The 26,552-nt window shown below is 41.6% G+C and overlaps 1 protein-coding gene across 1 annotated transcript in view; it reads left to right on the top strand.

The window, feature by feature from the left end:
* The window catches only part of DCC (DCC netrin 1 receptor), a 926,782-nt gene that overhangs the window by 192,146 nt on the left and 708,084 nt on the right, over positions 1–26,552 (top strand). The window contains exon 4 of the mRNA XM_058168106.1: positions 25,081–25,231. Within this exon, the coding sequence (XP_058024089.1) occupies positions 25,081–25,231 (151 nt within the window). The remainder of the gene's footprint in view (positions 1–25,080; positions 25,232–26,552) is intronic.

Below are 26,552 nucleotides of genomic sequence, written 5' to 3'. Positions count from 1 at the left end.
AAGACAAATTCCTTCTGTGTCCTATCACACTTGGCCAATAAAAAATTCTATTCTATTCTATTCTATTCTATTCTATTCTATTCTATTCTATTCTATTCTATTCTATGCATCACATGACCGCATCTGTCCCAAAGGTTTTTTTTCAAGAAACAACTGAACTTTCTGGTTTTTTTTCTTTGAAGACATTTTGCTTCTCATCCAAGAAGCTTCTTCAGCTCTGACTAGACGGTGGGGAATTGGAAGGATTTACATTCCTTGCAGACAGCTGGTCATTTGAATTCTTTTAGCGAATTGTTAAGGCCATGTGGAGTTTTATCTCAGTCCTCAGGGTCACCTGAGGGATGCAAATGGGCGTGGAGCTTTTGGGGAACTGCTGAATGGACTGTGTTGTAGACTGGAGGTAGATGACGTCGTATCCCTCTCCCTCTGTTGGGAGACGGCTGTTCAATTTTGACATAGATGGCCTCTTTGACCTCTATTTCAAAGAAAAAAACAGAAAAGTCCAGTTGCCTCTTGAAAAAGCACCTTTGGGAAAATCATGACCTGAGAATAGACATGACTGCACCAGATTTTACCGCCTTTTTTTTTTTGGTTACCAAGTTTGTTAAGTGAATCACTGTGGTTGTTAAGTAAGAAATCACATGACCAAGTCTGCCAGCTTCCTATTTGACATAATGGGTAATCCATTACTACCTGTAGCAAGGTCTGGCTAGACACAAGAACAGTTTTTCCCTAAATGCCATCACTCTGCTAAACAAATAATTCCCTCAACACTGTCAAACTAGTTACTAAGTCTGCATTACTATTAATCTTCTCCTTATTTCCATCACCCATCTCCTTCCACTTATGACTGTATGACTGTAACTTTATTGCTTGTATCCTTACGATTTATAATGATATTGTTTCCCGATTGCTTATTTGTACCCTATGACTATCATTAAGTGTTGTATGATTCTTGATGAACGTATCTTTTCTTTTATGTACACTGAGAGCATATGCACCAAGACAAATTCCTTGTGTGTCCAATTACACTTGGCCAATAAAGAATTCTATTCTATTCTAATTGGTTGGAAGACAGCTGGAAAGGTCATGAATGGCAATCGCGTGACACCAGGACACTGCAACCATCATCAATGTGAACTGGTTGCCACCCCCCTTGGGTTACATCATGTGACTGCATGGACACTCTGACAGTTGTATGTGTGAGAACCGGGCATAAGTCACTTCTTTCAGGGCCATTGTAACTTCAAATAGCAATAGCAATAGCACTTAGACCTATATACCTCTTTACAGTACTTTACAACCCTCTCTAAGTGGTTTACAGAGTCAGCCTATTGCCCCCAACAATTTGGGTCCTCATTTTACCCAACTGGCAGTTGGGTAAAACTGGAAGGAGAGGAAGACTGAGTCAGCCTTGAGCCTGGTGGGATTCGAACTGCCGAATTTGCAGGCAGCCTGCAGTCAGCAGAAGTAGCCTGCAGTACTGCACTCTAACCACTGCGCCACCATGGCTCAAATGGTATTAAACGAGTGGCAAGGATAACCTGTACTGTGTCACTGCTTTTCTTCATTCAATCTATCAATCTCACAATCTCAGATATAAGTGCCATTCAACCTGGCAAAGGATCTGCGTCAGAAAGAGGCTGACAAGTATTTTCCGCAAGCCAAGCTCTGCATGATTTTCCTACCTTGATTGGTAGGTAGAAAGTTGATGATCTCTTCACACGTTATTTAATTACTAAAAAGCTGCACAGAACCTACCAAGCCACTTGGTATTATCTGTGCACTTCTTTGGATATAAGCCTCCTAAGACAAAGGTGTCCAAATTTGGCAACTTTAAGACTTGTGGACTTCAACTCCCAGAAATCCTCAGCCAGCTGGCTGAGGAATTCTGGGAGTTGAAGTTCACAAGACTTAAAGTTGCCAAGTTTGGACACCCCTGTCCTAAGCCGTCTGTTTCAGGCTTAAAAAGCATTGTTCCTCAAAAATGAAAAATTCACACCAGGTTAATTTTCTTCTCCTGGAAAAGAAAAGTTTTTTTCTAAAAAAAAATATCAAAATTATGGAATTAGCACACATTTTGTCATAGTATTAGCTAAACATGCAGAAAGAAATTGATCAGCTTTACCAAGAACTCTGAATGGCTTGTAGTTTTATTTTTATTTTTATTTATTTATGTATTTGTCACAACATTATATATAAGTATAAGCATGAAATAACTATACGATATATAAACATATATATAATCATAAGTATGCAATAACTATATGAAATTGGATACAATCAAATGATTGTATTGTATCCAAAGAACTTGGATACAATAGTTGGGGCAATTAGTAGTAGTATAAGTAGTATTTTATCTGTTCACTCTTTCTTGTGCTTGTTTCTCTTGTTTCCCTTTCTTCCGTTGCCCTAATTTAACTGCGATCCCTTTTCTGGTTTCATTTCAACCAACAAATGACATCTAAAGAGTTCACACAATATGGATTCAATGGGGTGAATTGCATTAATGCAAATAAATAACATAATAAACTGATCTCGCCACTAGTCAAAACATTCCTATATTTCGTTATACATTTGATGAAAATATGAGCTGCTGGAGATCACGGTAAGCATGTTATTATCCCCTTTCCTCCTGATTGCTTTAGACTTTTGCTTATCACATCTTCTGACAGTGCAAAGTCAGGCCACAATTTCCATCTTGTCAGAGAGAGAGAGAGAGAGAGAGAGAGAGAGAGAGAGAGAAGAAGAAGAAGAAGAAGAAGAAGAAGAAGAAGAAGAAGAAGAAGAAGAAGAAGAAGAAGAAGAAGAAGAAGAAGAAGAAGAAGAAGAAGAAGAAGAAGAGGAGGAGGAGGAGGAGGTAAAATCACATCCCACAAAGGTTCCCTGCACTGTGGTAAGACGCCTTAACAGATTCTCTTTATTGAGAGATGAGTATCACTTTAATGAGAGATTTATCCATCCGGGTTCCAGAAGCTTCTCTTTGACTGAGGGGATTAATAATGCCACACCCAAGGCCTCAAAGGCAAAACAACTGAGGTGGTGCGGTGAAGTTGATAAGACCTAGCATCGTGTTTTTTTTCCCCCTGCCTCTTTTCCCCTTAAAGATCCTTATCAGCTTTAATCCCTTTCCAATTCTTCGCAAATCAACCTGCAATTGCTAATCAACCATCTTTGAAACTGCAGAAACAAATCACAAGGTCACCCTCAGGCCCTGCTGTCACCAGAGATGAAGGGTGAAAACCCAGGGTCATCACCTCATCGTGAACAGCTCAACCGTATTTGGCATCATGTGTTTGATGATGTCACCAGGGAATAGCATGCCTCTTGCCCTCAGTTTCTTTCTTGTAGATCAGGGGTGTCGAATTCATGGAGGGCCGTACCAGGGTTGGATTTGATCTCGGGGGGGGGCAGGGGGGGCATGGCCAGCTCGATGTCACTCACGTTGGGGGCATCTATGGTGCAGTGATGGGTTTCAAACTACTGGTTCTGTGGGTGTGGCTTGGTGGGCGGGGCATGGCTTGGTGGGCGGGGCTTGGTGGGCATGCCAGGGGAAGGATACTGTAAAATCTCCATTCCCCCCCCACTTCAGGGAAAGGACACTGCAAAATCCCCATTTCCTCCTGATCAGCTGGGACTTTGGAGGCAGAGAATAGATGGGGGTGAGGCCAGTCAGAAATTTTACTACCGGTTCTCCGAACTATTCAAAAATTCCGCTACCGTTCTCCAGAACTGGTCAGAACCTGCTGAAACTCACCTCTGCTATGGTGCTCTGCCAACAAAAACAGGCTTCCAAGCTCCGTTTTTGGCTGCAAACGCAGTGGTGAAATGTAAAATTTGTTACTACCGGTTCTGTGGGTGTGGCTTGTTGGGGGTGGGTGGGTAATGTGACTGGGTGGGCATGGTTAACTTTTTTTTTTTACTTTTAAAAACATTTTTTCTACAACCACTTTGGCCGAAGAGGTTGTAAAAAAATGCTTTTAAAAGCCTCTGATGGGGGGCGTGGCCATGACCGTGGTGGGGTAAGGACCTTTCCTTCACTTCACAGGGCTTAATAATGAAGATTTATGAGGATTAATGCTGTTTGGAATGCACCGTTATGGATGAAAGTTAATAAATCATGAAGTGGAAGTGTTAATAGCCCAGCAGACTGAATTTAAAACTGGTAGGTCATCTGAAACTGCTTGAATTAAGGAGTTTTTACTGCGTGGGATGACCGAACTGGCAGATACAATGAGTTTGGAATAAACTGCTGTCTTTTGCTTTCCTTATTATAATTATCGTGTTCTGTGTTAAATGCTGAGGCTAAGGAATATCAAAGACTGAATTTGCTAATGAGAAGAATTTTAATTGAAGAGATCGATCTTTTGTGCTGGACTGACTGGCTGACTGGCTGAAGAAGCTTTTATTAGGTGGATAATTTTTTTTTAATTATTTTTCTTTTGAGAGGAAATTAATAGCTTGTTTATATTACAGAAAACAAAAAAAGGACTTTGTTTTGAAGTTCAAGCTGGTTTGTTTGTTTTTTTCTCTGCCGACGTGGAGAAAAAATGGCGCTGATTAAGCTGTGAGGTAATTGTGTTTCTTTGTGGAGTGAATATGACTCATAAGTTACTGATAAGCTACTAACGAGTGCAAATAAGCCGTTTCGCTTCAATTAAAGATTGTCGTCCTTGATCTTCATCAAGACCCTCTGTAAAATTGGTTTGACTGCTGTCCTTTGATCTTCACTAAGACTCTTTGAAAAATTGGAATCCCAGTTTGAGAAATTTTTGGTTTTTTTTTCAAAATGACTCAACAACTTTCAGAAACGCAGCAAATTGCTGCAGCTTTAAATAAAATTGGGGAAAAATAGCAGCACTATCAGGCGTATAGATAATTTGACATTTAAACTGACATCCGAAGTGCAAAATTTAAAGCAAGATATGAATGATAACTTTGCTAAACAAAAAGAGGAAATGACAATGATTAAAGATGAAATGGAGCAGCTGCATGTGCATGAGGCAAAAGTAGATCGGCAAATTGGCAAAATATTTTATAAAAATGAGCAGCAAGATAAGAGAATTTGTCTTTTGGAAGAAGAGATGAGGAAATATAATTTTGTTATCAGAGGAATCTCGGAAGAAAGGGAAGATAAATTGAAACAGCGGGTTTTGAAATGGATTAATGATTTGGATACGCAACTTACGTTCACAATAGCAGACCTGGCAAGCGTTTTTAGAATTGGATATAGAAGGCAAAATGGTTCTAACAGGAATGTGCTTGTCAGGTTCGCAAATCTTGGTGATAAGTTGGAAGTTATGGCCAAGTTAAGAGAGTTGGGAGATGCTTTGAAGTTTGAAGGGAAGACTATTCAAGTCTTCCCGGATATATCAAGAGAAGAAAGGGCATGGAGATTTTTTTTAAAACCAATTACAAAAGTTTTGAGAGATAATGGAATTAAATACAATTGAGGCCACCACAACAATTGAAATTTTTTATAAAGGAAGGATGCGTACAATCACCCCAGATATAGATGCATTATTATATTTACGGAGCTTGGACTGATTGAGATGGAGGATTTAATGGAGATAAAAGATCAAATGCTTCAGATGGGTGGAACATACGTGGAAACATCAATCTCAGAAGAAGAAAGGGGCTATTGGGGCAAGACTCTAAAGGGTTAAAGAGGAAAGAAATATCACCTGTGTTGGTTGAACAGAAGAAGAGTCGTGAGGATACAGTAGGAGAAGAAGCAGATAAGAGTCTTGGAAAATATGAAGCTGAATGCGGGTCATCGCTATCTTTTTTTTTGAGTGATGAATTTAAATAGACAGCGCGAAGAAGTGCCCGGGCATTGGCACGTCCCCTCTCCCCCATTCTCTTTATAGAGGCGAAACCGATGAGGATGTGGGGGAAGAAGATTGTTTGTATTTTATTGTTTGTTTTGTTTTTTGTTTTTTTTCTGTTTTCTTATTGTTGTTTATATGGTAGTTTAATGTCGGGTGGTGGGGGGCACAGAAAGGAAGATGCGGGGATAGGATTAAAAAATTTATATTTTAAATGGGAGTTATAAAAATAATGTCATGGAATGTGAAGGGTACAGGGAATCAGATTAAAAGAAGAAGATTGGAGCTTAAGATTAAAAGGGATTTACCAGACATTTTATTTTTACAAGAAACCCATCAGAAATCTGAAGATTCAAATAGAATGTATATAAAAGGTATGCAAATATATGAAAAAGCATTTGGAACTTCAAAAGCTAGAGGAGTTGCAACACTGATATCAGATAGGGTGTACTTTGAAAAACATAAGGTAATTTTGGATGAAGATGGAAGATATGTAATAATTGTTGGAAATCTTAATGAGGAAAAAGTGACACTTGTTAATTTATATTTACGAATGGAAAACAAAGAGAATTTCTTGAAAAAATAACAAAAATTTTGGAGAATGAAAGTGTAGGGAAAGTAATTGTGGCTGGGGATTTTAATTTAATCAGAGATAAAATAGACAGTACTAATCCCACCCGCTGTGGAGGAGCAAATAAAATGGGGATTTTAAATATGTGGATGCTTCGAAACGGCGTGGTTGATGTGTGGAGAGAGGTTAAAGGAATTGAGAGAGTATACACTTTTTTTTCTAAGATATATAATACATATTCTAGAATTGATTATATTTTTCTTTCTAAAGATTTGTTGAATAATGTGGATAAGGTAGATGTGGGAATTTTTAAAGATTCTGATCATGCAGAAGTTATGGTGGACTTAGATTTTAATTTTGAGAAAAAAAGAAGCTATTGGAGATATGACGAGAAATTGTATAAAAATGAAAAGGATAAAAAATGGATACTTAAAAAATTGGAGGAAAGTTGGAGATTAAATGATAACGGGGAGGTTAAATTTGAAATTGTTTGGGATGCGATGAAAGCGGTGTTTAGAGGGGAGAGTATTAAATTATCAAGTAGGAAATATAAAAATTATAAAAATTAAAATGGAAAGAGATAAAAATAAGATTAAAGAATTGGAAAATCAATTTTGCTTACTAAAGAAAAAAATTCTTCAGGAGCTTAATATGTTAAGAAATAAAATGATAGAAGAAGATACAGAGTTAGTAAAAGAAATTTGAGATTTTAAATAGGAATTTTTGAATTTAGTAATAGAAATTCTAAATTATTGGCAAAGATGGCGAAAGATAAAAGAGAGAAGAGAGAAATTGGAGTTTTGATAGATGATAGAGGTATAAGATGTTATAAAAAATTAGAGAAATGTGAAGTGATTAGAAACTTTTTTCAGAATTTATATTCAAAGAAACCAATTAATCGGGGAAAATTGCAAAGCTATTTAGAAAAGTATGTGGTGAAAATTGATCAAACATATAAGGAATTGATGGAAGAAGATATAACACAAGATGAGATTAATGGAATAATACAAAATTAAAATTAGGAAAGCTCCAGGTGAGGATGGATTACCTGTTGAGTTTTATAAAGAATTTAAAGAATTAATAATACCAAGACTGCAAAAATTATTCAATGGAATATTACATGGTGGGAAGTACCTTCATCATGGAATAGAACGGTGATATCCTAATTCCTAAACCAGATAAAGATTTAGAAAGGATTGAGTCCTATCGGCCCATTTCTTTAATTAATCAGGATGCAAAGATATTTACTGCTATTATAAGTAATAGATTAAATAGATTTATAGATAGATATATAAGTTATAATCAAGTAGGCTTTGTGAAGGGTAGATACATGAGTGATATTGTTAGAAGAGTATTAAATATTATAGATGTAGCTGAATATAATGGTGATAAAATTGGTATAGTATCATTGGATATTTTTAAAGCTTTTGATTCTGTACAATGGGAAACAATTAAAGTAATTGTGGAGGCTTTAGGCTTTGGTAATAAGTTTATACATGTTATTTCAAAATTGTACCAAAAGAGCAGTGCAAGAGTGAAGGTGAATGGAATATTAACTGAAGAGATAAAATTAGAAGCTGGTACGAGACAAGGATGTCCCCTGTCCCCAACATTATTTTTATTGGCTATGGAAATATTGACAAAAATGATAGAAAAAGATGAAGAATTAGAAGGATATAAGGGGTATAAGATAAATTTGTATGCGGATGATACTTTAATTATTTTGAAAAATGTAGAGAAAGATTTGAAAAAGATATATAAGCATTTGATAGAATTTGAAGAAATGACAGGATTGAAAGTAAATTGGTCAAAGTCAGAATTATTGATGGATAGTAATGGTAATGAGTCTGAGAATATGCAAGAGCAATTTGGGATAAGGATTAAAAACACATTGAAATATTTGGGTATAGTGCTTTCACTTAAGGTTAAAGAATTGAAAAAACTTAATTATGATGTGGTGATTAACGAAATTGAGAAGAAGATAGATAAATATAAAATTTTAAAGTTGTCTTGGTTTGGTAGAATTGCAATGTGTAAGATGATGTTGCTGCCCAAGTTCAACTTTTTATTCGAGATGCTACCACTAAATCTGACAGAGAAAGATATTGAAGGATATCAGAAAAAACTGGATAAATTTTGCAATGGTGGCAAAAGACCCAGATTAGTGAAGAAAATGTGGTATCAAAATCAAAAGGAAGGGGGATTAGGAATCCCCAAATTATTTAATTATTACTGTGCGTATGGTATCCGGATAGTGGTAAAAATACTTAAAGGTGAAGATAATTATTGGAGAGATTTAGAGTTAAGGGATATAGAAATTTGGATCAAGGTGGTTTTTAGATAAAGCAAATTTAAAATGTGTAAGTAGAAGTTATTGGTTAAAGGGATTAAGTAAAATGTGGAACAAATTTGTTAAAATTTTAATTCCGGATATAATCTTTTTGGGGGAGACAACTGGAATTTGGCCGATTAAAAATAATATAAAACGTAATGAAGTGATTAAAGAGGAAAATATAGAAATTATTAAAGATTGGATAAAAGTTATGGGAAATGAAAGGAGGAATAAAGAAATTATTGAAAAATTAGGGTTAAGTTGGTTTGAAAAATACAGATAGAAAAATGGACAAAAAAACTAAAGGAAAATTATTCGATAAATAGATGTGAAACTGAATTTGAATATTTAGTATCTCGGATTATGAAAGATGAAATTGGGCTAAAGGGACTCGTTAGTAGGGTTTATAAGATTATAAATTCTGATGAAAAATTACAAAGAGTGATGAGGACAAATTGGGAAAAAGATCTTAATATTGAAATACCAGAATCAGATTGGAATGTGAATTGGAAGAGTAGAATTATGAGAACTTTATCTATAAGGATTAAAGAGCACAATTATAAAGTTGTTTGGAAATGGTATTTGACTCCAGTAAGATTGTCACAAATGGATAAAAACTAGTAAAAATGTTGGAGATGTGAGATGGAATTGGGGACTTATGAACATATGTGGTATAATTGTGATAAGGTTAAAAGTTTTGGCAACAATTGGAGAAAATGATATTTGAAATGATGGGGAAAGTAATAACATTGAGAGTGGAAACTATATTATTGTTGGTAATTAAGGAAATAGAATTAACAAAATATGAAAAAGAATTGATTAGAATTATGATTATAATAGGTAGAATTATAATAGCTAGATATTGGAAACTAGATGTGATTTTTAGAATAGAAGAGTGGAATTCTGAAATGTGGAAATTAGCTTTAAATGATAAAATGACATGTGATATTAAAATTAGAAGTGGTGTGTATAAAGAAGATATTTTCTGGAAGACTTGGAAACCATTTGTGGACTTTGCGCTTGGAACATTGGACGCTTCAGTACCTGTACCTCGAGAACGCGGATTTTGGCAATCATGAGGATATATCCGAAGACCCAAATCTTCCTTTTATGTATAGCACAAGGGTGTAATAATGTATTTTCTTTTTGTTTGTTTGTTGCAAAAAAAATAATAAAAAAAAAAAATAAATAAAAAATAAAAGCCTCTGATGATCCCAGCTGAGTTGCCTGATCATCAGAGGCTTTTCTTTTCTTTTAAAAGCATTTTTTTTGCCTTTAAAAGAAACAAAAAGCCTCTGATGATCAGGAACTCAGCTGGGATCGCCAGAGCCTTTTAAAAGCATTTTTTTACAACCTCTTCAGCCGAAGAGGTTGTAGAAAAAAATCTTTTAAAGGGCTCTGATGATTCCAGCTAAGCTGCATGACCATCAGACACTTTTTTTTACTTTTAAAAGCATTTTTTCGGCCAAAGAAAAAATGCTTTTAAAAGTTAAAAAAAAGAAAACCTCTGATGATCGCGTGGCTCAGCTGGGCATGGTCAGGGGGGCAGGGATTTTTGCTACCGGTTCTCCGAACCACCCACCGCCATTGCTACCAGATTGGGCGATCTGGTCCGAACCGGGAGCATTTCACCCCTGTGCAATGGCCTCCTGCAATCCTCTGCAAGCAAAAACTGAGCTCTGGTTTCACTGGCAGAGCCACCACGGGCTTGTCCTTCACTGTCTTCAGGGCAGCCCCACAAGCCAGATCTAAGCACCCCATGGGCCAGATCTAGCCCCCAGGCCTTGAGTTTGACACCCCTGTTGTAGATGCTGCGGCCTTTTCAATTATTAATTTGGATTAGGGTTGGAGGTTCATTCTGCGAGCTTATGGGTTGGTTTCCAACTGTTTTGTTAATGGGCTAGGTAACATCTTCAGTGGAATTTAGGGGATGTCAATGTTGGGGTTCTTCTGCTTATAAGTGCTTTGTGTGGTCAACGGGTCTTGTGATGGGGAGGTCACATTGGGTGAGGGTCACGTCAGGTGAGGGTTTTGTGATGAGTCAGCTGTTGTCGTGTCCCACTCCTCCGCTGACGGCCGGGTCAGGGAAATCCGAATCAGGCTTGCCTCTGCAGCTCTGCCCAAAGTCCTAGCAAAGTCCTCAGAGCAGGCAGGAGACCAGTAAGTGACTTCAGCAAGATAAGTTCGACTTTGCCTGACTCAGAGACTGCCAGAAAGCAGATCCTTTATATAGGCCATGGGGTGTGGCTCCATGACTCAGCACTCATTAAGGCCTGCCCCTCCCTTCCTTCTGTTGCCTCCGCCTATCCAATCTTCTGATGCGAGGGTCACTCCAATTCCGTTTGCCTGGGCATGGAGCCAGGGCTGGGGCCGGGGGATGCTCCCTCCTCTGCAGCTTTTCTGGGCATGGAGCCAGGGCTGGGACCGGGAGGCATACATTCCTCCGTGTTCGGGAGCAGATAAGCAGACCCCGGCTGCGGTGAGAGCGGACAAGACACAACAGCTGTGGGTCACATCAAGTGAGAGTGTTGTGATGGGTCTTGTGATGGGGAGGTCGCATCAAGGTGAGGGTCATTGAGAGGGGAAGTGCTGGTTGGGGGCGTTGCATGGGTTGGTTGAGGATTGGTGCCACCGCTGGTTGGCTGAGGAGATAATTTGGATACTTGTGATGAGGCTGTAGGTCAGAATGCTGCAGATGGTGTCTTGGAGATGAGAACAACAAAATTTGAACTGTGGTCTTTTGGATCCTCAGTTCAGCCTCATGTAGAAGAATCCTGTTGTGCCTCGCCCGCCCTCCTCTCCTCAGCTGGGCCCCTCCCATCTCCTGCTATCTGAGCCAGAGACTGATAGTGAAGAGGAATGGCCTGGCATACCTCCAGCCCCCAGCCCTGGCACCATGCCCGGACAGAATGAGCAAACAAACCTCCCTCCTACAGAGTGTAAGCATGAAGCCAGCCATGTGCTAGAATTGCCGGCAGCAGAGCAGGAGGATGGAAAGACACAGTGGACGGATCCCCGCTTCCGGAGAATGGAGAGGCGACGTCAGCAAAAGGAAGGGAGGGGCAGGCCTGGATAAGTGCTGAGTCATGGAGCCACATCCCATGGCCTATATAAAGGATCTGCTTTTTGGCATTCCTTGAGTTAAGCAAAGTCTCATCTGGTTGCTGAAGTCACACCTTGGATTCCTGCCTGCCCTGAGAACTCTGACAGGAATTTGGCAAAGCTGCAGAGGCTTTGTGGCCACGCTTGATACAGACTTCCCAAACCTGGCCGTCGGAGGAGGAGTGGGACATGACAAATCCTAACTCAACAAGTCCAAATTGGATGGTTTTGCAGACTGCTGCAACAACACTTTAGCATATAAGCTTGCAAACTACAAGACAGGTATTTACAGGTAGTTCTTGACTTACAACAGTTAATTTAGTGGCCCTTGAAAGTTACAATGGCACTGAAAAAAAGGACTTATGACAGTTTTTCACACTTAACCACTGTTGCAGTATCCCCATAGTCTCATGATCAAAATTCAGATGCTTGGCTAACTGATCCATATTTATGACAGTCGCAGTGTCCCAGGGTCCTGTGATCAACTTTTGCAACCTTCTGACAAGCAAAGTCAATGAGGAAGCCAGATTCACTTAACAACCATGTGACTAAATTGACAACTGCAGTGATTCACTTAACAACTGTGGCAGGAGTGAAATCCAGCAGGTTCTGGAGAACCGGTAGCGGAAATTCTGAGTAGTTCAGAGAACTGGCAAATACCACCTCTGGCTGGCCCCAGAGTAGGGTGGGAATGGGGATTTTGCAGTATCCTTCTCCTGGAGTGGGGTGGGAATGGAGATTTTGCAGTATCCTTCCCCTGCCACGCCCACCAAGCCATGCCTACCAAGCCACACCACACCCACCAAGCCACGCCCATAGAACCGGTAGTAAAAAAAAAATTGGATTTCTCCACTGAACTGTGGCAAGAAAGGTCATACAATTGGGGAAAAAATGCACTGAACGGCTACCTTACTTAGCAACAGAAACATCGGGCTCAATTGCAGTCGTAATTCAAGGACTACCTGCATTTATTTGTTAAATTTATTTACTACCCATCTCACTGTCCAAAGTGACTTGCAGTGTAGTAAAGAATAGAAATATAAAAAAGAAAATTATAAATACGAACAGAATTAAAATTACAAGGATTAAATACAGGTTAAAAAACAGAGACTTGATTGTAGTGGAGGCGGTGCCTCCTCTGTCACTGCACCAATGAGCTCCAGCTTCTTCATTGGGGACCTACCCCAACAACCAAAAGATCCAGCTTTTAAGGCTCTTCCTGAAGGCCACATGGTTGGGGGGTGAATCTCACCTCTGGAAGCAAGATGTTCCAAAGGGGAGAGGCCGTGGCAGAAAAGGCTTTTCTCCTAGACCCCATCAGCCAAAGTATCTTGCTGATGGGGTCCTTGGTATGCCCCTTCTGCTAGTACGAATGGGGTAGGCCAGACCCATGGGAGCAAAACAGTTCCTCAGATAAAATATATGAAGAATGGTTGCAGGAACTGGGCACGGTTAGTCTAGTGAAGAGAAGAACCAGGTAGACATGATAGCAGGGTTCTAATATTTGAGGGGCTGTCACAGAGAGGAAGGGGGTCAAGCTATTTTCCAAGACACCTGAAGGCCAGAAAAGGAATAATGGATGGAAACTGAACGAGGAAAGATTAAACCTGGAAATCAGGAGAAATTTTTTGACAGTGAGAGCAATCAACCCATGGAACAGAAGTTGCCTTCAGAAGTTGTGAGAGCTTCATCACTGGAAGTTTTCAAGAAGAGACTGGACTGCCATTCATTAGAAATGGTGTAGGGTCTCCTGCTTGGGCGGCGGCGGGGGGGTTTGGACTAGATGACCTACAATTTCCCTTCCAACTCTGTTAATCTGTAATCTGTATATAGATGTTTACAATTTTCTCACCCTTCCTTCCTACTGTTTTGAAGATTTTGCATCATAAAATTTGGCCTCCCTCAGCCAAGCGGCCTCTACATTTTTTTTTGAACAAATCCCTGCATCCCATGTGCCTGATATTCAGGAGTGGAAGGAGTTGTACCCCAAAACATAGGAAAGGTTGGGAGAGAATGCCCTGAGCTTTTTACATGACCGGGTCACGTAAACTACACCTTTCTTGCCTGCCGTAAAAATCATGAGGCAAGGCAATCCACTAATCATAGTAGCCAAGTCTCAAATTCATTTTCAACTCACTCCTATGTTAGATTACGAGATGTCCTCTGTGCGCTTGTGTTTCTGCATATGTGCAGCGAAGCAAGTCACCTCTCATTTATTACAATCCAAGCCCCATATGTAGAAATGTGTAGTTTAATATCTGTCTCAATTATAGCTTGAATTATATCATAGGATATCAGAAAGTAATCAGTGTTTGATTATGTTCCATATGTTTGTCAAGAAAACATATAGCCATTAGCTGGGGGGATTAAGCTGCTGTAGTCGAGCTACTGATATGCCGTGCTTAGAAACTGGGATGAGATGCATTGGATTTGTATCTGGAAGAATTTTCAGAAGACACTTTATAAAACTCACCTCCAAGAACAGGCAAGATTTACAGGTCTGACCGGCAGCGTTGTATCTAGAAGTCATCTGTTCTGATCTTAGCAGAAGCCTTTAACTCTTATCTTCCAGGAAGGTCAAGATTCTGGTAAGGTGAGGACAGTTCCTTACTTTCATATTCCTCCAGCCTCTTAACCGCACAAATAACTTTTCCTATTTCTCACTTATTGAGTGAGTGAAGAGGTGCTCTTGTCAACCTAAATCGGGAAATGACAACCCTCGTCTTTCAGTGGACTACAGAGCAGCAAAACAAGAAATTGTAGTAGTCAGTCAAGCCATTTGGCTGCAGAGCTCGGTGACAAAAACAAGATCCAAATGGAGTTTCTTTTATGTCAAGAATCAGGGTTTTGAACACAGAATCTTGAAAACTCAGATGGGAACTGCAGAATCTTCCTTTGTTAGTGAATTCATTCAGGGATAATCTCTTTGAAGCTTGGCTGTCTCTTGTCTCCCATCCTGTTTGTATGAAGGATCAAGAGTCCTTATATTTGAGAAGCATGGTTTTATTATTATTATTATTATTATTGCCATGAATTAGGGTTTGGAGCACAGAATTTTGGAAATTTAGATAGGAACCCCCAAATCCTCCTTGGTTAGTGAACTCATTAAGGAAGAATCTCTTCAAAGTGTTGGAAGAAGTATCCTTAAGGGTTCAGTTCCAAGTGGGGGAAAAAGACACTGGAAACAGGGTGGCTGCTTGGAAATATGGTTTTAATGGTGGACAGGATCACATCCCTTGAAAATTTTGGGTGAAGAAGAAAAAAAGGGAAGAGATGCTGAGAGTGCCTGAGTTTTATGCCCTCTCTGGAAATTTTGAATTTGAGCTTGTATTCCGATTGGCTGTCAGACTCCCATGGGGCCATGCAGGGGCAGCTCTGTAGACTGCCCTGAGTTGGTTGACTCTTGCTGGGTGATGATGTAATGAAAGGGCTTTGGGATTCCTATTATGGCTCTACCAGAAGGACGTAGATCTTTGTTATGTAGAATAGACTGGCTCAGGCCTTAATGCCCCATTGACAAAGGTGTGTGTGGGGGGCTGAGTTTCTGCCTCCCTTTTAGGGGAAATATTCTGCCCTTTTAATATTTCCTAAAATATCTTATTTTCCTAGGAGAGGGGTGGGTGCTAACTTCCTACAGAAGCTTGGCTATCTCTTTTCCCCATCCTGTTTATACGAAGGGTCAAGGGTCCTTATCCTTGAGAAGCGTGGACTTTTTTTGATTGCCAAGAATTAGGGTTTGGAGCACAGAATCTTGCAAATTTAGTTAGAAACCCCCAAATCCTCCTTTGTTAGTGAATTCATTAAGGAAGCATCTCTTTGAAGCTTGGGTATCTCCTTTCCGCATCCTCTTGATGCGAAGGGTTAAGAGTACTTTTCCTTGAGAAGACAGCAAAGTCTCTCTTAGGTGTTGATTGTGTGGGAGAAGTACCACTTGCTTTCCCCTGTCAGCCTCCACACAATTTATCTTCAGAAACAAACAAAAAGGTACTGCAGTTGTGTAGAGTATACACACACAAACACTGGAACTCGGAAGGTTGATTGAACCTTCTTTTTCTTTTTCATACTCCAGCAACAAAACACTGGAGAAACAAGGGATGGAGAGGGAAAAGTTGACTAGATAAGAAGATTGGGAGCAGAAGGTGATGGCAGAGGTTAACTAAACAACAAAACGACAAGAAGTTTTAAGGAGGGTATTTATAGGTGTGTGTGGGTGTGGGTGTGTGCATGAGACAGGTTAGTTTTATTTTGGAAATAAATGCTATTTACCAGCCAAAGGAACATAAGTAAGGAAGGGCTGCTGCTTTAGTTCTGATTATACGATGCCTTTTAAAAATGTCACTGGATTTACTCAGTTCCTGCTTGTTTTACTTGTACTCTGTGCCTTTTATATATTGTAATCTTGGGTGAGGGATTTGCTTATAGAACCAAGAGCAAAGGTTCCGAAGATCCTTTTTCCAAATGCCAGTGTTAAATCTTTACACTAATTCCTCTTACTTCTTTCGGTATCAGAATACATATCCTGTACATTTGCATTTTTGAAAAACATCCTAAACCTGGTAGCGGCTTTTTCCCTGCATTTTTTTCAGTTTTACCCAGTTCATTTTGTATGTATGTATCAGGGGTGGGTTCTACTTATCTTTACTACCAGTTCGCAGCGCATGCGCAGAAGCTTCCTGATGACGTTGGGGTCGGTGGGCAGAGCCTATCCCCGGTTTGGCTACCAGTTCACAAGAACCGGTTTGAACAGAGGTGCAACCCACCACTGGTATGTATGTATGTATGTATGTATGTATGTTTGTAATGTATGTAATGTATGTATGCCTCCCAGTGGTGGGATTAAAATAATTTAACAACCGGTTCTCTGCCCTAATGACTAGCTGGGTAGGTATGGCCCAGTGGTCATGTGACTGGGTAGGCTTGGCCAACTCAACCTCACTCATGTTGATGGGTTCTTTGCCTTAGCTGTTACAATGTAATAAGGGTTAATTAGAGAGGCAGTTTCTGTAAGCAGGGCAATAAAGATTAGGCTAGAAACAACACCAGAATGTTTCCTTCCTGCCTTCCTTACAGGATTAGCCCTGTAAAGTAGGAAAAAACTGTAATGTATTACTGTAAGTTTTGGCGGGAGTTTTAGGCGGGAAATATCTCGCTTCTGATTGGATGCAGCCTCAGGCTGAAGTGTATATAAGGAGAGGTTTTTCTCCAGAGTTTTGCTGGGTCACACTATATTAAAGAGCTGTTGTCACTAACCTGGTCTCCTGCCTCGTCAATACCCAAACTTAACATTGGCGACGAGGATGGGATATTGAGGCAGAGCACCAGAACAGAGCTGAACTCACTACGAGAATCAAACCCAGCAAGGTGACGGCGAATGCAGCGATGACCGGCTACACGCCACCCACTCCGTTTGACCCTGCCCAGGAGACATGGGGAATATATATGACCCGTTTCGAAAGTTTCCTGGAGGCAAACGAGCTACAGGGAGTCTCCGACAACCGCAAACGGGCTTACTTCATAAGCCACTGTGGGTCCGCAGTCATCGCCGTCGCAGAAGCCCTAGGGGAGCCAACACCGCTACACTCCGTGTCGTGGCAGACCCTTCAGACCCTCCTGAAGAATCACTACGCACCAGCCCGTCCAAATACGCTCGACGGTACGAGTTTGGGGCGCAGGCAACAAGAAGGCGAGTCTATCAGCGACTACATGGCAGCCCTGAGACAAGCCTCCAAGCATTGCAGTACCGCGATCTGGACGAAGAGCTGCTGGAACAACTTATACGGGGGTCAGAGACATCCGTTTGAGGAGACGGTTGCTAGCCAAGAGCAACCTGACATTGGCAAACGCCTGGACGAAGCCAGAGCCCATGAGATGTCCAACCATGCAGCAGACACCTTACAAAGCGACTCACGCCGATGGCGGGCGCAAAGCGAGCACAGTCCACCACGAAGAAACCTATCGTGAGTCAACCAGCGAAGAGGAGGAAGAAGTCCACTACACCGGAAAATCGACAAGGAAGACCGGAGGAATGCGGAAGTTGCGGGGAGAGACATCAGCGCCAAAGATGCAAGTTCAGGGACGCCATTTGCCGGCGGTGTGAGAGGAAGGGGCACCTGGCTCAAGTCTGCCGAGCACCCCAACCTTCCCGCCGAAAATTCAAATCGGCCAATCAGAGCGGCTCTGAGTCAGAGATGCAAACCCCACATTCCCGCCGAAATTTCAAACCGGCAAATCAGAGCGCAGGATCGGCAAGGCGACCCGCGATTGGCCGAGAAAGGAAGGGCGCGAAAGCAAACAGAATGACAGTCACCATAGACCACGCAGCTACCCGCATAGAAGAAAACATCTTCACAAACCCGACAATTGAAGGCGTACCGTGCCGACTGGAAGTAGACACAGGATCAGCTATCACAATCATGTCCTGGGACACTTTTGTGAAAGCCTTGCCGCACATCGCAAAGCGCAAGCTACAGAAACAACGGCTCCGGGTGCAGGATTACCAGGGCAACGCATCCCTGTTCGAGGACAACGACCGTCGAGGTCAAGTACGGACATAAGAAAAGACCCTGCCCATCACGTTAGTCGAGGAACCTTGCCAAGCTTGCTGGGGCTAGACTGGTTCCGGGCGTTGGGAATGGGGTGACTGGCCACCGGCGGATGCAACCTGCAAAACGCCCTAATGGAGGAATTCGCAGACGATTCGAGGACCGTTTAGGCAAGTACAAGGGACCCCTATCTCCTTCAATTTAGACCCCAAATAGCTCCCATTAGGTTAAAGGCAAGGAGGGTTCCTTTGCACTCAAACCTAAATCGACAAAGAGTTAGATAAATTAGTCAGCCAGGGATACTAGTGCCAGTTGACCATGCCAAATGGGAGCGCCAATCGTCACCCCTATAAAGCCAGACGGGTCCATAAGAATTTGCGCTGATTACAAGGCTACCTTGAACAAAGCATTGCAAAAGCGCCTACCCAGTTCCAGTAGTGCAACACTTATTGCACTCACTAGGACAGGGACAAGTTTTCGCCAAATTAGACTTGGCACAAGCGTACCAACAGCTACCCGTAGATGCTAGCACAGCTGAAGCCCAGACCATTGTAACGCACCGGGTGCCTTTAAATGCACCGGTTACAGTTTGGGGTGAGTGTGGCCCGGGCTATTCCAAAATTTGATGGAGCGACTCCTACAAGGCTACCAGGAGTCGTGCCCTATTTCGATGATGTGTTGGTATCGGGGAAAATTTGGAAGAACTGGGGAAGCGATTAAGGAAAGTTTTGGCCATTTTAGGTCGGCAGGATTAAAGTTAAAGCAAAAAAATGCCAGATAGGGGTCGAATCTGTTGAATTTTTGGGCTATAGAATAGACAAAATGGATTCACCCCACTGAGAGCAAAGTCAAGCGATAAAGAGAGCCCCAGCACCCAAAAACAAGACAGAACTCAGGCTTTCCTGGGTCTGGTAAACTTTTACGCCGTGTTTTTAAAAGACAAGGCAACCGTTGCTGAACCGCTGCATAAATTGCTTGGAAAAACACTGTTTGGTCTTGGGGAAGTCAGAGAATAGGGCATTTGAGGCAGTAAAAGTTTGCTATCAAGCGATAGCCTGTTAATACAATACAACAACAGACTGCCGTTAGTATTGGTTTGTGATGCGTCCCCTATGGAGTAGGAGCTGTACTTAGCCACAGACTCCCAAACGGCACTGAAGCCCCTATAGCGTTCTATTCACGAACGATGTCCCGGCTGAAAGGAATTACAGCCAGCTAGATAGGAGGCTCTCGCAATAGTGTCAGGGGTGAAAAATTTCACGAATCGTTTTTGGGCGAGACTTTGAAATTGTCACTGATCACAGACCGCTATTGGGGTTACTGGCTGGCGACCGCCCAACGCCAGTAGCACTCTCACCTAGACTGACCAGATGGACTATTTTCTGGCCGCCTACTCCTACAAACTGCAGCATCGGCCTGGAAAGGAGCTGGGGCATGCGGACGCATTGAGCAGATGCCCATTGCCAGGGAAATCGAGGACCCCACCCGGGCACCCCGTTCTACTAATTGACTCTTTGGACTCTGGGCCAGTCACATCGCAGGAAGTGGCTCGGGCCTCCTACCGGGACGTTGTTTTAAGAACTGTAATCAGTTGGGTTCAAAGGGATGGCCCGCTGCTGCGCGAGCGTTTAAAGTTTGTAAAGAAAAAGGGAATTGTCTGTGCAAGGGGTGCCTGCTCTGGGGGATAGGGTGGTAGTTCCAGAGAAGCTGAGAAAAAGTCCTGGAACTCCTGCATGAGGGTCACCCAGGAATTGTGAGGATGAAGGGTTTGGCTAGGAGCTATGTCTGGTGGCCCCTAATGGACAGGGAAATCAGTGACAGGGTTGGCCGATGCCAAGTATGTCAGGAATCCAGACCACTACCACCCACGGCCCCAGTTTTGGAGTGGGAGAAACCCCAAGGCCCTTGGTCCCGCATACACATTGATTTTGCCGGCCCCTTCCACGGCCAAACATTTCTAATTGTGGTGGATGCATTCTCCAAATGGCTGGAGATCATCCTAATGAAATCCACAACCGCTGGAGCTGTCATCTCAGCACTAAAACACCTTTTCGCCACGCACGGGCTACCGGACACCCTCGTGTCCGATAACGGCCCACAGTTCACCGCAGCATTATTTGAAGGGTACCTGGCTGAAGAGGGCATCCGACATGCCCTCTCAGCGCCGTTCCACCCTGCGTCGAGCGGCCTTGCTGAACGCTTTGTTCGGAGTGCAAAGAAGCGCTATCACGGCGGCCCGGCGATTGGCAGGCACAAATCGACGATTCCTAACTGTCCAACACAGGACCCCTGTGGCCACCGCCGCAGCCCAGCCGAGCTATTAATGGGGCGGAAGCTACGGTGCCCGCTAGACCGGCTACACCAACTACACGCAGACGGGTTCAAAACAAAACCAGATAGAATCCGAGAGTTAAACATAGGAGACTCAGTGTGGGCACATAATTACAGCGACGGCCCTAACTGGAAGAGGGGGATAGTCATAGACAAAACGGGCCCCAAATCTTATCTAGTGGAACTAGACGATGGCAGAATCTGGAGGCGCCACATAGATCAATTAAGAAACAGATTGAGCGATAAGGCAGAATTAGGCGAGACCAGCCCTGACTATGATATAATTAACCCCACAGCTGACTGGAGCCGAGAACAAACAGAAAGCGTAAGCCAAGAACCAAACAGAGACTTATCTGAGTCAGGCGAGGTCCAGCGACACCCTCCGGTCCCTCTAGAGGACAGCAGATCCGAGCCGGTAAATAATCCAGGGCCGGTTGGCCGGGAGGAGGAGCTCAGAGGAACGAAAAGTCCCTCCGGCAAGCTCGACTCAACTCCTGAAAGTGAACTGCGCAGGTCCGGGAGAGTCAGGAGACGCCCCACGTACCTGCAGGACTACGTAGAAAAGTAATATGCAAATATCGGCAAAGTGCCTTCTGGGAGGGAAGGAGTGTAATGTATTACTGTAAGTTTTGGCGGGAGTTTTAGGCGGGAAATATCTCGCTTCTGATTGGATGCAGCCTCAGGCTGAAGTGTATATAAGGAGAGGTTTTTCCCCAGAGCTTTTGCTGGGTCACACTATATTAAAGAGCTGTTGTCACTAACCTGGTCTCCTGCCTCGTCAATACCCAAACTTAACAAAAACAAAATAAGATTTCTTCCAGCAACCGGTTCTCCGAACTGCTTAGAAAGTTAACAATCGGTTCTCCCGAATAGGTGCAAACTGGCTGAATCCCACCACTGATGCCTCCCCTTTTTAATGTGTGTTGTCCATGCAAGTAAGTAAAAAGAAGGCAGGGCTTTAAGTCAGCCGTCATGACAGCCATCTTGAGTGATTTTGGCCACCCTTTCAAATGTTTTTTGATCGCTTCCTGTACAGATAAGAGATGATTAATCTGCCTTTTTTCAGTCAAATCTAAATGAGGCATTCTATCTCACTGGGTTCAAAAAAAGGACCTGAGATAGTGTAGGAATCTGAACAAGAAGGTTTTATGTTGTTTTAACAAGCTAATTTAATTTTCACAGTCCAGTATATCTTGGTGAGATCAAAAAGAGATTGCACAACCATTTGTCTGGAATGATATAGGATCTTCTGCATGAGCAGGGGGTTAGATTAGAAGACCTTCAAGATCCCTTCCAACTCTGTTTTTCCTGTAAGCATTGACAAATACAACCTCCCTTGTTAAATGTAATTCTATGAAATCTTCAGTTCCTATAACACAACACAGTAGAAAATTATGGCTTTCTAATTGTTCCTATTCAAATTGTAAACTGAAGCAATCAAATTCATGTTTTTAAACTTATATAAAACTTAACCCTTAATTCAATTAAAATAATTTTGAGTTGATCGTTTACTGTTCTCTATCTTTCTCCCCATCCCAGTTTCTTCAATTGTAACTGCATTTCATTTAGGCAATTCAGAATGTAAGAAGTGGAAAAAGTTGTAATGATAATTACGAGACATTTTGTGGTAATTGTGCTGGGGAAAATCAATTATACTTCTAGGAGGGAGAACAGTTATTTTATTGAGAAATGGCCATGATAATTGCATAGAAAACGATTATTGCTTACTTCCGAATGCTAAAAAAAGAAGAAGATACTCTTCTAGGGTTCAGTGGATCTAGGAACAAGAGCGGTATTAACAATGAAGGAGACGGACATGGTGGCTCAGGGGCTAAGACACTGAGATTGTCGATTGAAAGGTCAGCAGTTCAGTGGTTCGAATCCGTAGTGCTGCCATGTAAGCACATTCGAAAGCACATAAAAAATGCAAGTAGAAAAATAGAGACCACCTTCGGTGGGAAGGTAACAGCGTTCCGTGAGCCTTTGGTGTTGAGTCATGCTGGCCACATGACCACGGAGATGTCTTCAGACAGTGCTGGCTCTTCAGTTTTTAAACGGAGATGAGCACCGCACCCTAGAGTCAGGAACGGCTAGCACATATGTGCAAGGGGAACCTTTACCTTTAACAATGAAGGAAACAGACGTCAATAATGTTTCTGCAGGATTTTGAGATGTTAAGATGGCAAGGAAAACGCATCTCCTATGTTTGTAATGTTTGTACCAGGAAAATGAAGATGTGAGCTTCGAGGTGAATTGCGTCCTGAAAGTGAAAGTATTCATTTGCCAAGATAACATAGCCTAATCAGAGATGGTATTCAACCGGTAGTGGAGATACAGCCTGAACATCCAGCTGACACACTTATAATAATAAATAATAATAATAATATTTAGTTAATAATATTAAATAATATTAATCCTAAAAGATAAGATACTATATAAGTATAGATTTAGAGAAGGCAGTAAAGATGATCAGAAAATTAGAAATTGACCCCAATACAGGTACAATCACAATCAATCCCAAAAAAATTTGTCACAGTTAAGGGAATCATTGCAATTGCTAAGTTAGGAACACATTTCTTAAATGAATCTAGCTTTCCCCATTAATTTTGCTTGTCAGAAGTTGGTAAAAAGTGATCACGTGACCCTGGGTCACTGCAACTGTCATAAATACATTCAGGCCTGGAAGCCATCTTTTCACAGGCGTCATTGTCAGGCCTGGAAGCCATCTTTTGCACAGGCCTCAGACCTGCCACGTTTATTACTGTGGGAAACTGGGAGTGGGGATTGTATGGAGCCAGGGTGATATATATAGTCATAATAACATTCCTTCCTCAGAAAATCAAGGACAAATTGCCCTGCACCTGGAAGGATGGACTTGGGAGGCATCTCCAGTTGGGACGCTATTTGATTGGACTATGTGATGGACATGTGGGTGCTGGGCAGGGACTTGAATTTTTATTTGGGTGGGGAAAACCTGGAAACTTTCAGATTTGGGTTTCTCCAGATGTGCCAGTATGACATCTCTAATAAAATGTAGCTTTGAGGGACTTCAAGCCTCAGAGTTTTATTTTGTTTTATTTTGTTGGGGGTGTTACTTGGAACCCTGACATATCTGACATATCCGTTGCTGAGGATCCAAATTTTGATCAGGTGACCCTGGGAGTGAAACACAGTCATAAGAAGCTTTTTTCCCAGTGTCGTTATAACTTTGAAAAGTCACTAAACAAATGGTTGGAAGTTGAGGACTACCTGTAAGGAACTGGGATCATTTAGATTTGTGTGTGGGGGCGGGGGGGAATAATAATTTGAACATACTTGTTCAAATATCAGAGGAACTGTCATTCGGGGATGTTTAAGAGCCTTTTTCTTCCAGGGCAGGGGAAAAAAATGATTAAGTTATATATAAGCAGATTCCAAATGAAAGTTTGGATCCCCCGATGATAATATCCGCTTCATAATGGAACCAATTACCCAGAGAGGTGGTGGGATCCTCTTCATTGACTGGGTTGAAATGCAGCAAAGATAACAAGAAGCGAGGTTTTGAACTCATTGATCTCCACGAAATTATAACTATTACTCTGTGATTGAGATTCATGGGGAAAAAGCAAGTTATTTGCAGAGGAAGAAAGAGACCTATTTTGCAATTGAGGCCTATTAATGTATCTCGGAATGATTTTATTTAAAGGATGCATTTCATCCAAAAAAAAAAAAAAATCTCACTCACTATTTTTTTTCCCCTCCGGTACTGGAGTAATCATGAGAAAGCTTACAATGAAAGCTGGGCTGCCTTGTTATCTAGAATCGCTATTTGAAATATTTTATTTTCTCCCTCTATTAGGTAATATACAGCTCTTCACATAGTGAAGGAGGATACTGTTAGCTCTCAAACTATGAATATGCCTCCCACCCCTGTGCTTAACCAAAGAAATGTACTTGATACAGCCACCAAGATTTCTATACTTATTTGTTATTCTCCTTTCTCTTTGTTTGTATTTTAATGTCTGATGCTATAATCTAATAAAATATTATTTTAAAAAGGATAAGGATAGGCATTTCTGTTGTTCTAGCTTGAATAACATTATCTGCCATTTTTCTCTTATACATTTCCTCTCCTCAGATGACACAATAGATTCCCACTGTGATTATTTAAACACTGTTCCCCATTGTTACTAAGAGAAATAAAGTGGTTGTTATAGAATAACCATTCTTTCTTTCTTTCTTTCTTTCTTTCTTTCTTTCTTTCTTTCTTTCTTTCTTTCTTTCTTTCTTTCTCTCTCTCTCTCTCTCTCTCTTTTTCTTTCTTTCTCTTTCCTTCCTCCCTCCCTCCCTCCCTCCCTCCCTCCCTTCCTTCCTTCCTTCCTTTCTTTTTTGTAGATCCTGGATTGCACAGGCAACAATTTTTTCTTCAGAGACCATCCAATGTGGTGGTTGTAGAAGGGAAAGACGCCATTTTGGAGTGCTGTGTTTCAGGCTATCCAGCCCCAGCATTTACGTGGCTGCGAGGAGATGAACCAATCTCATTCAGGTATGTAGAGGATTTAAAACCCATGGAAGGGCTGGCTGTATAAGTTTGATTGATAAATAAATACTGGTAGTCCTAGACTTACAGCCATTTGTTTAGTGACCATTCAAAGTTACCTGAAAAAGGGGAGATATGACCCACTTCCAGTACCTACAACATGGTCATCCTTTATGGCCATTTGCACTATTTCACAGTCACATGACCACATTTTATGACATTTCTTATTTTATTCATATCCAGCCTTTATTCGTTCTACAAGTAACTCAAGTTGGCAAACGTGCCCCACACTTCTTCCTCCTCCTATTTTCCACACAACAACAACCCTGTGAGGTGAATTGGGATGAGAGGATGTGATTGGTCCAAAGTCATCCCGCTGGTTTTCATGGCTAAAGCAGGACTTGAACTCATAGACTTGAACTCATAGACTCCTGCTTTATAGCCTAGTGCCTTAATCACTAGACCATTTCCCCCCAAAACCAGCACTCATTTCTGGTAGCAAACAATTAATTTGCTTTAAGGCCGGGGTCTCCAACCTTGGCAACTTTAAGCCTGGAAGACTTCAACTCCCAGAATTTCTGGCTGGGGAAATTCTGGAAGTTAAAGTCCTCCAGGCTTAAAATTGCCAAGCTGGAGACTCCTGCTTTAAGGCCCCCGCATTCACTTAACTTCCACAAAAAAAGATCATAAAATCCAGTCGGCCATATTACCATTCCCGACCAATGACTGTTGTCACAACAATAGTGGGCAGGGTCCATTACAGTTGTAACTTGAAGACTACCTGTAAGAGTTCAAAGAATTTTGTCTGGTGGGATCTAGCAGAAGTGTCTTTTTGCCATGACCTTCAATCTTTGGAGCATTTTTCACCTAAGGGAAAGAGCCGAGAGCTTTTTTGTTTGTTTGTTTGTTTCTTTGAGTTCTCACACATCTCAAAATTGCTCAGGTTATTAAAAACTGATCTGTGACCTCTTCCTTCTTGTTGTTTGAACTCCCAAATCTGCAAGAGTAACAAAATTTGAGACATGGCACAGGGAGAATTAGACCTGTATATAACATCCCAAGGGTTCATAATCCTCACCAACCTTCCCTGAGCTGACATAAAATTTTAGAACACTGAAATAGAAGCGTACATCACATTTTTCTGTACATCACTTGCAATATTTGCCTTCCAATCTTTGCAATAATCCCAACAGGAAGAAGGGACAGGAAGAACCAAAGCTGTAGTGTTTGTTGGATGCAGTCAGTTTTGTGGATTTGCCCCATCCCTTTTCTATGTGGATCCTGATGTTGCATTTGCATATGGAAAGGGAAGAGCTTGCAATGCCTG

This window comes from Ahaetulla prasina, chromosome 2, assembly GCF_028640845.1.
Source record: "Ahaetulla prasina isolate Xishuangbanna chromosome 2, ASM2864084v1, whole genome shotgun sequence".
NCBI classification, from domain to species: Eukaryota; Metazoa; Chordata; class Lepidosauria; order Squamata; family Colubridae; genus Ahaetulla; species Ahaetulla prasina.
This window is presented reverse-complemented; position numbering and strand designations above follow the sequence as displayed.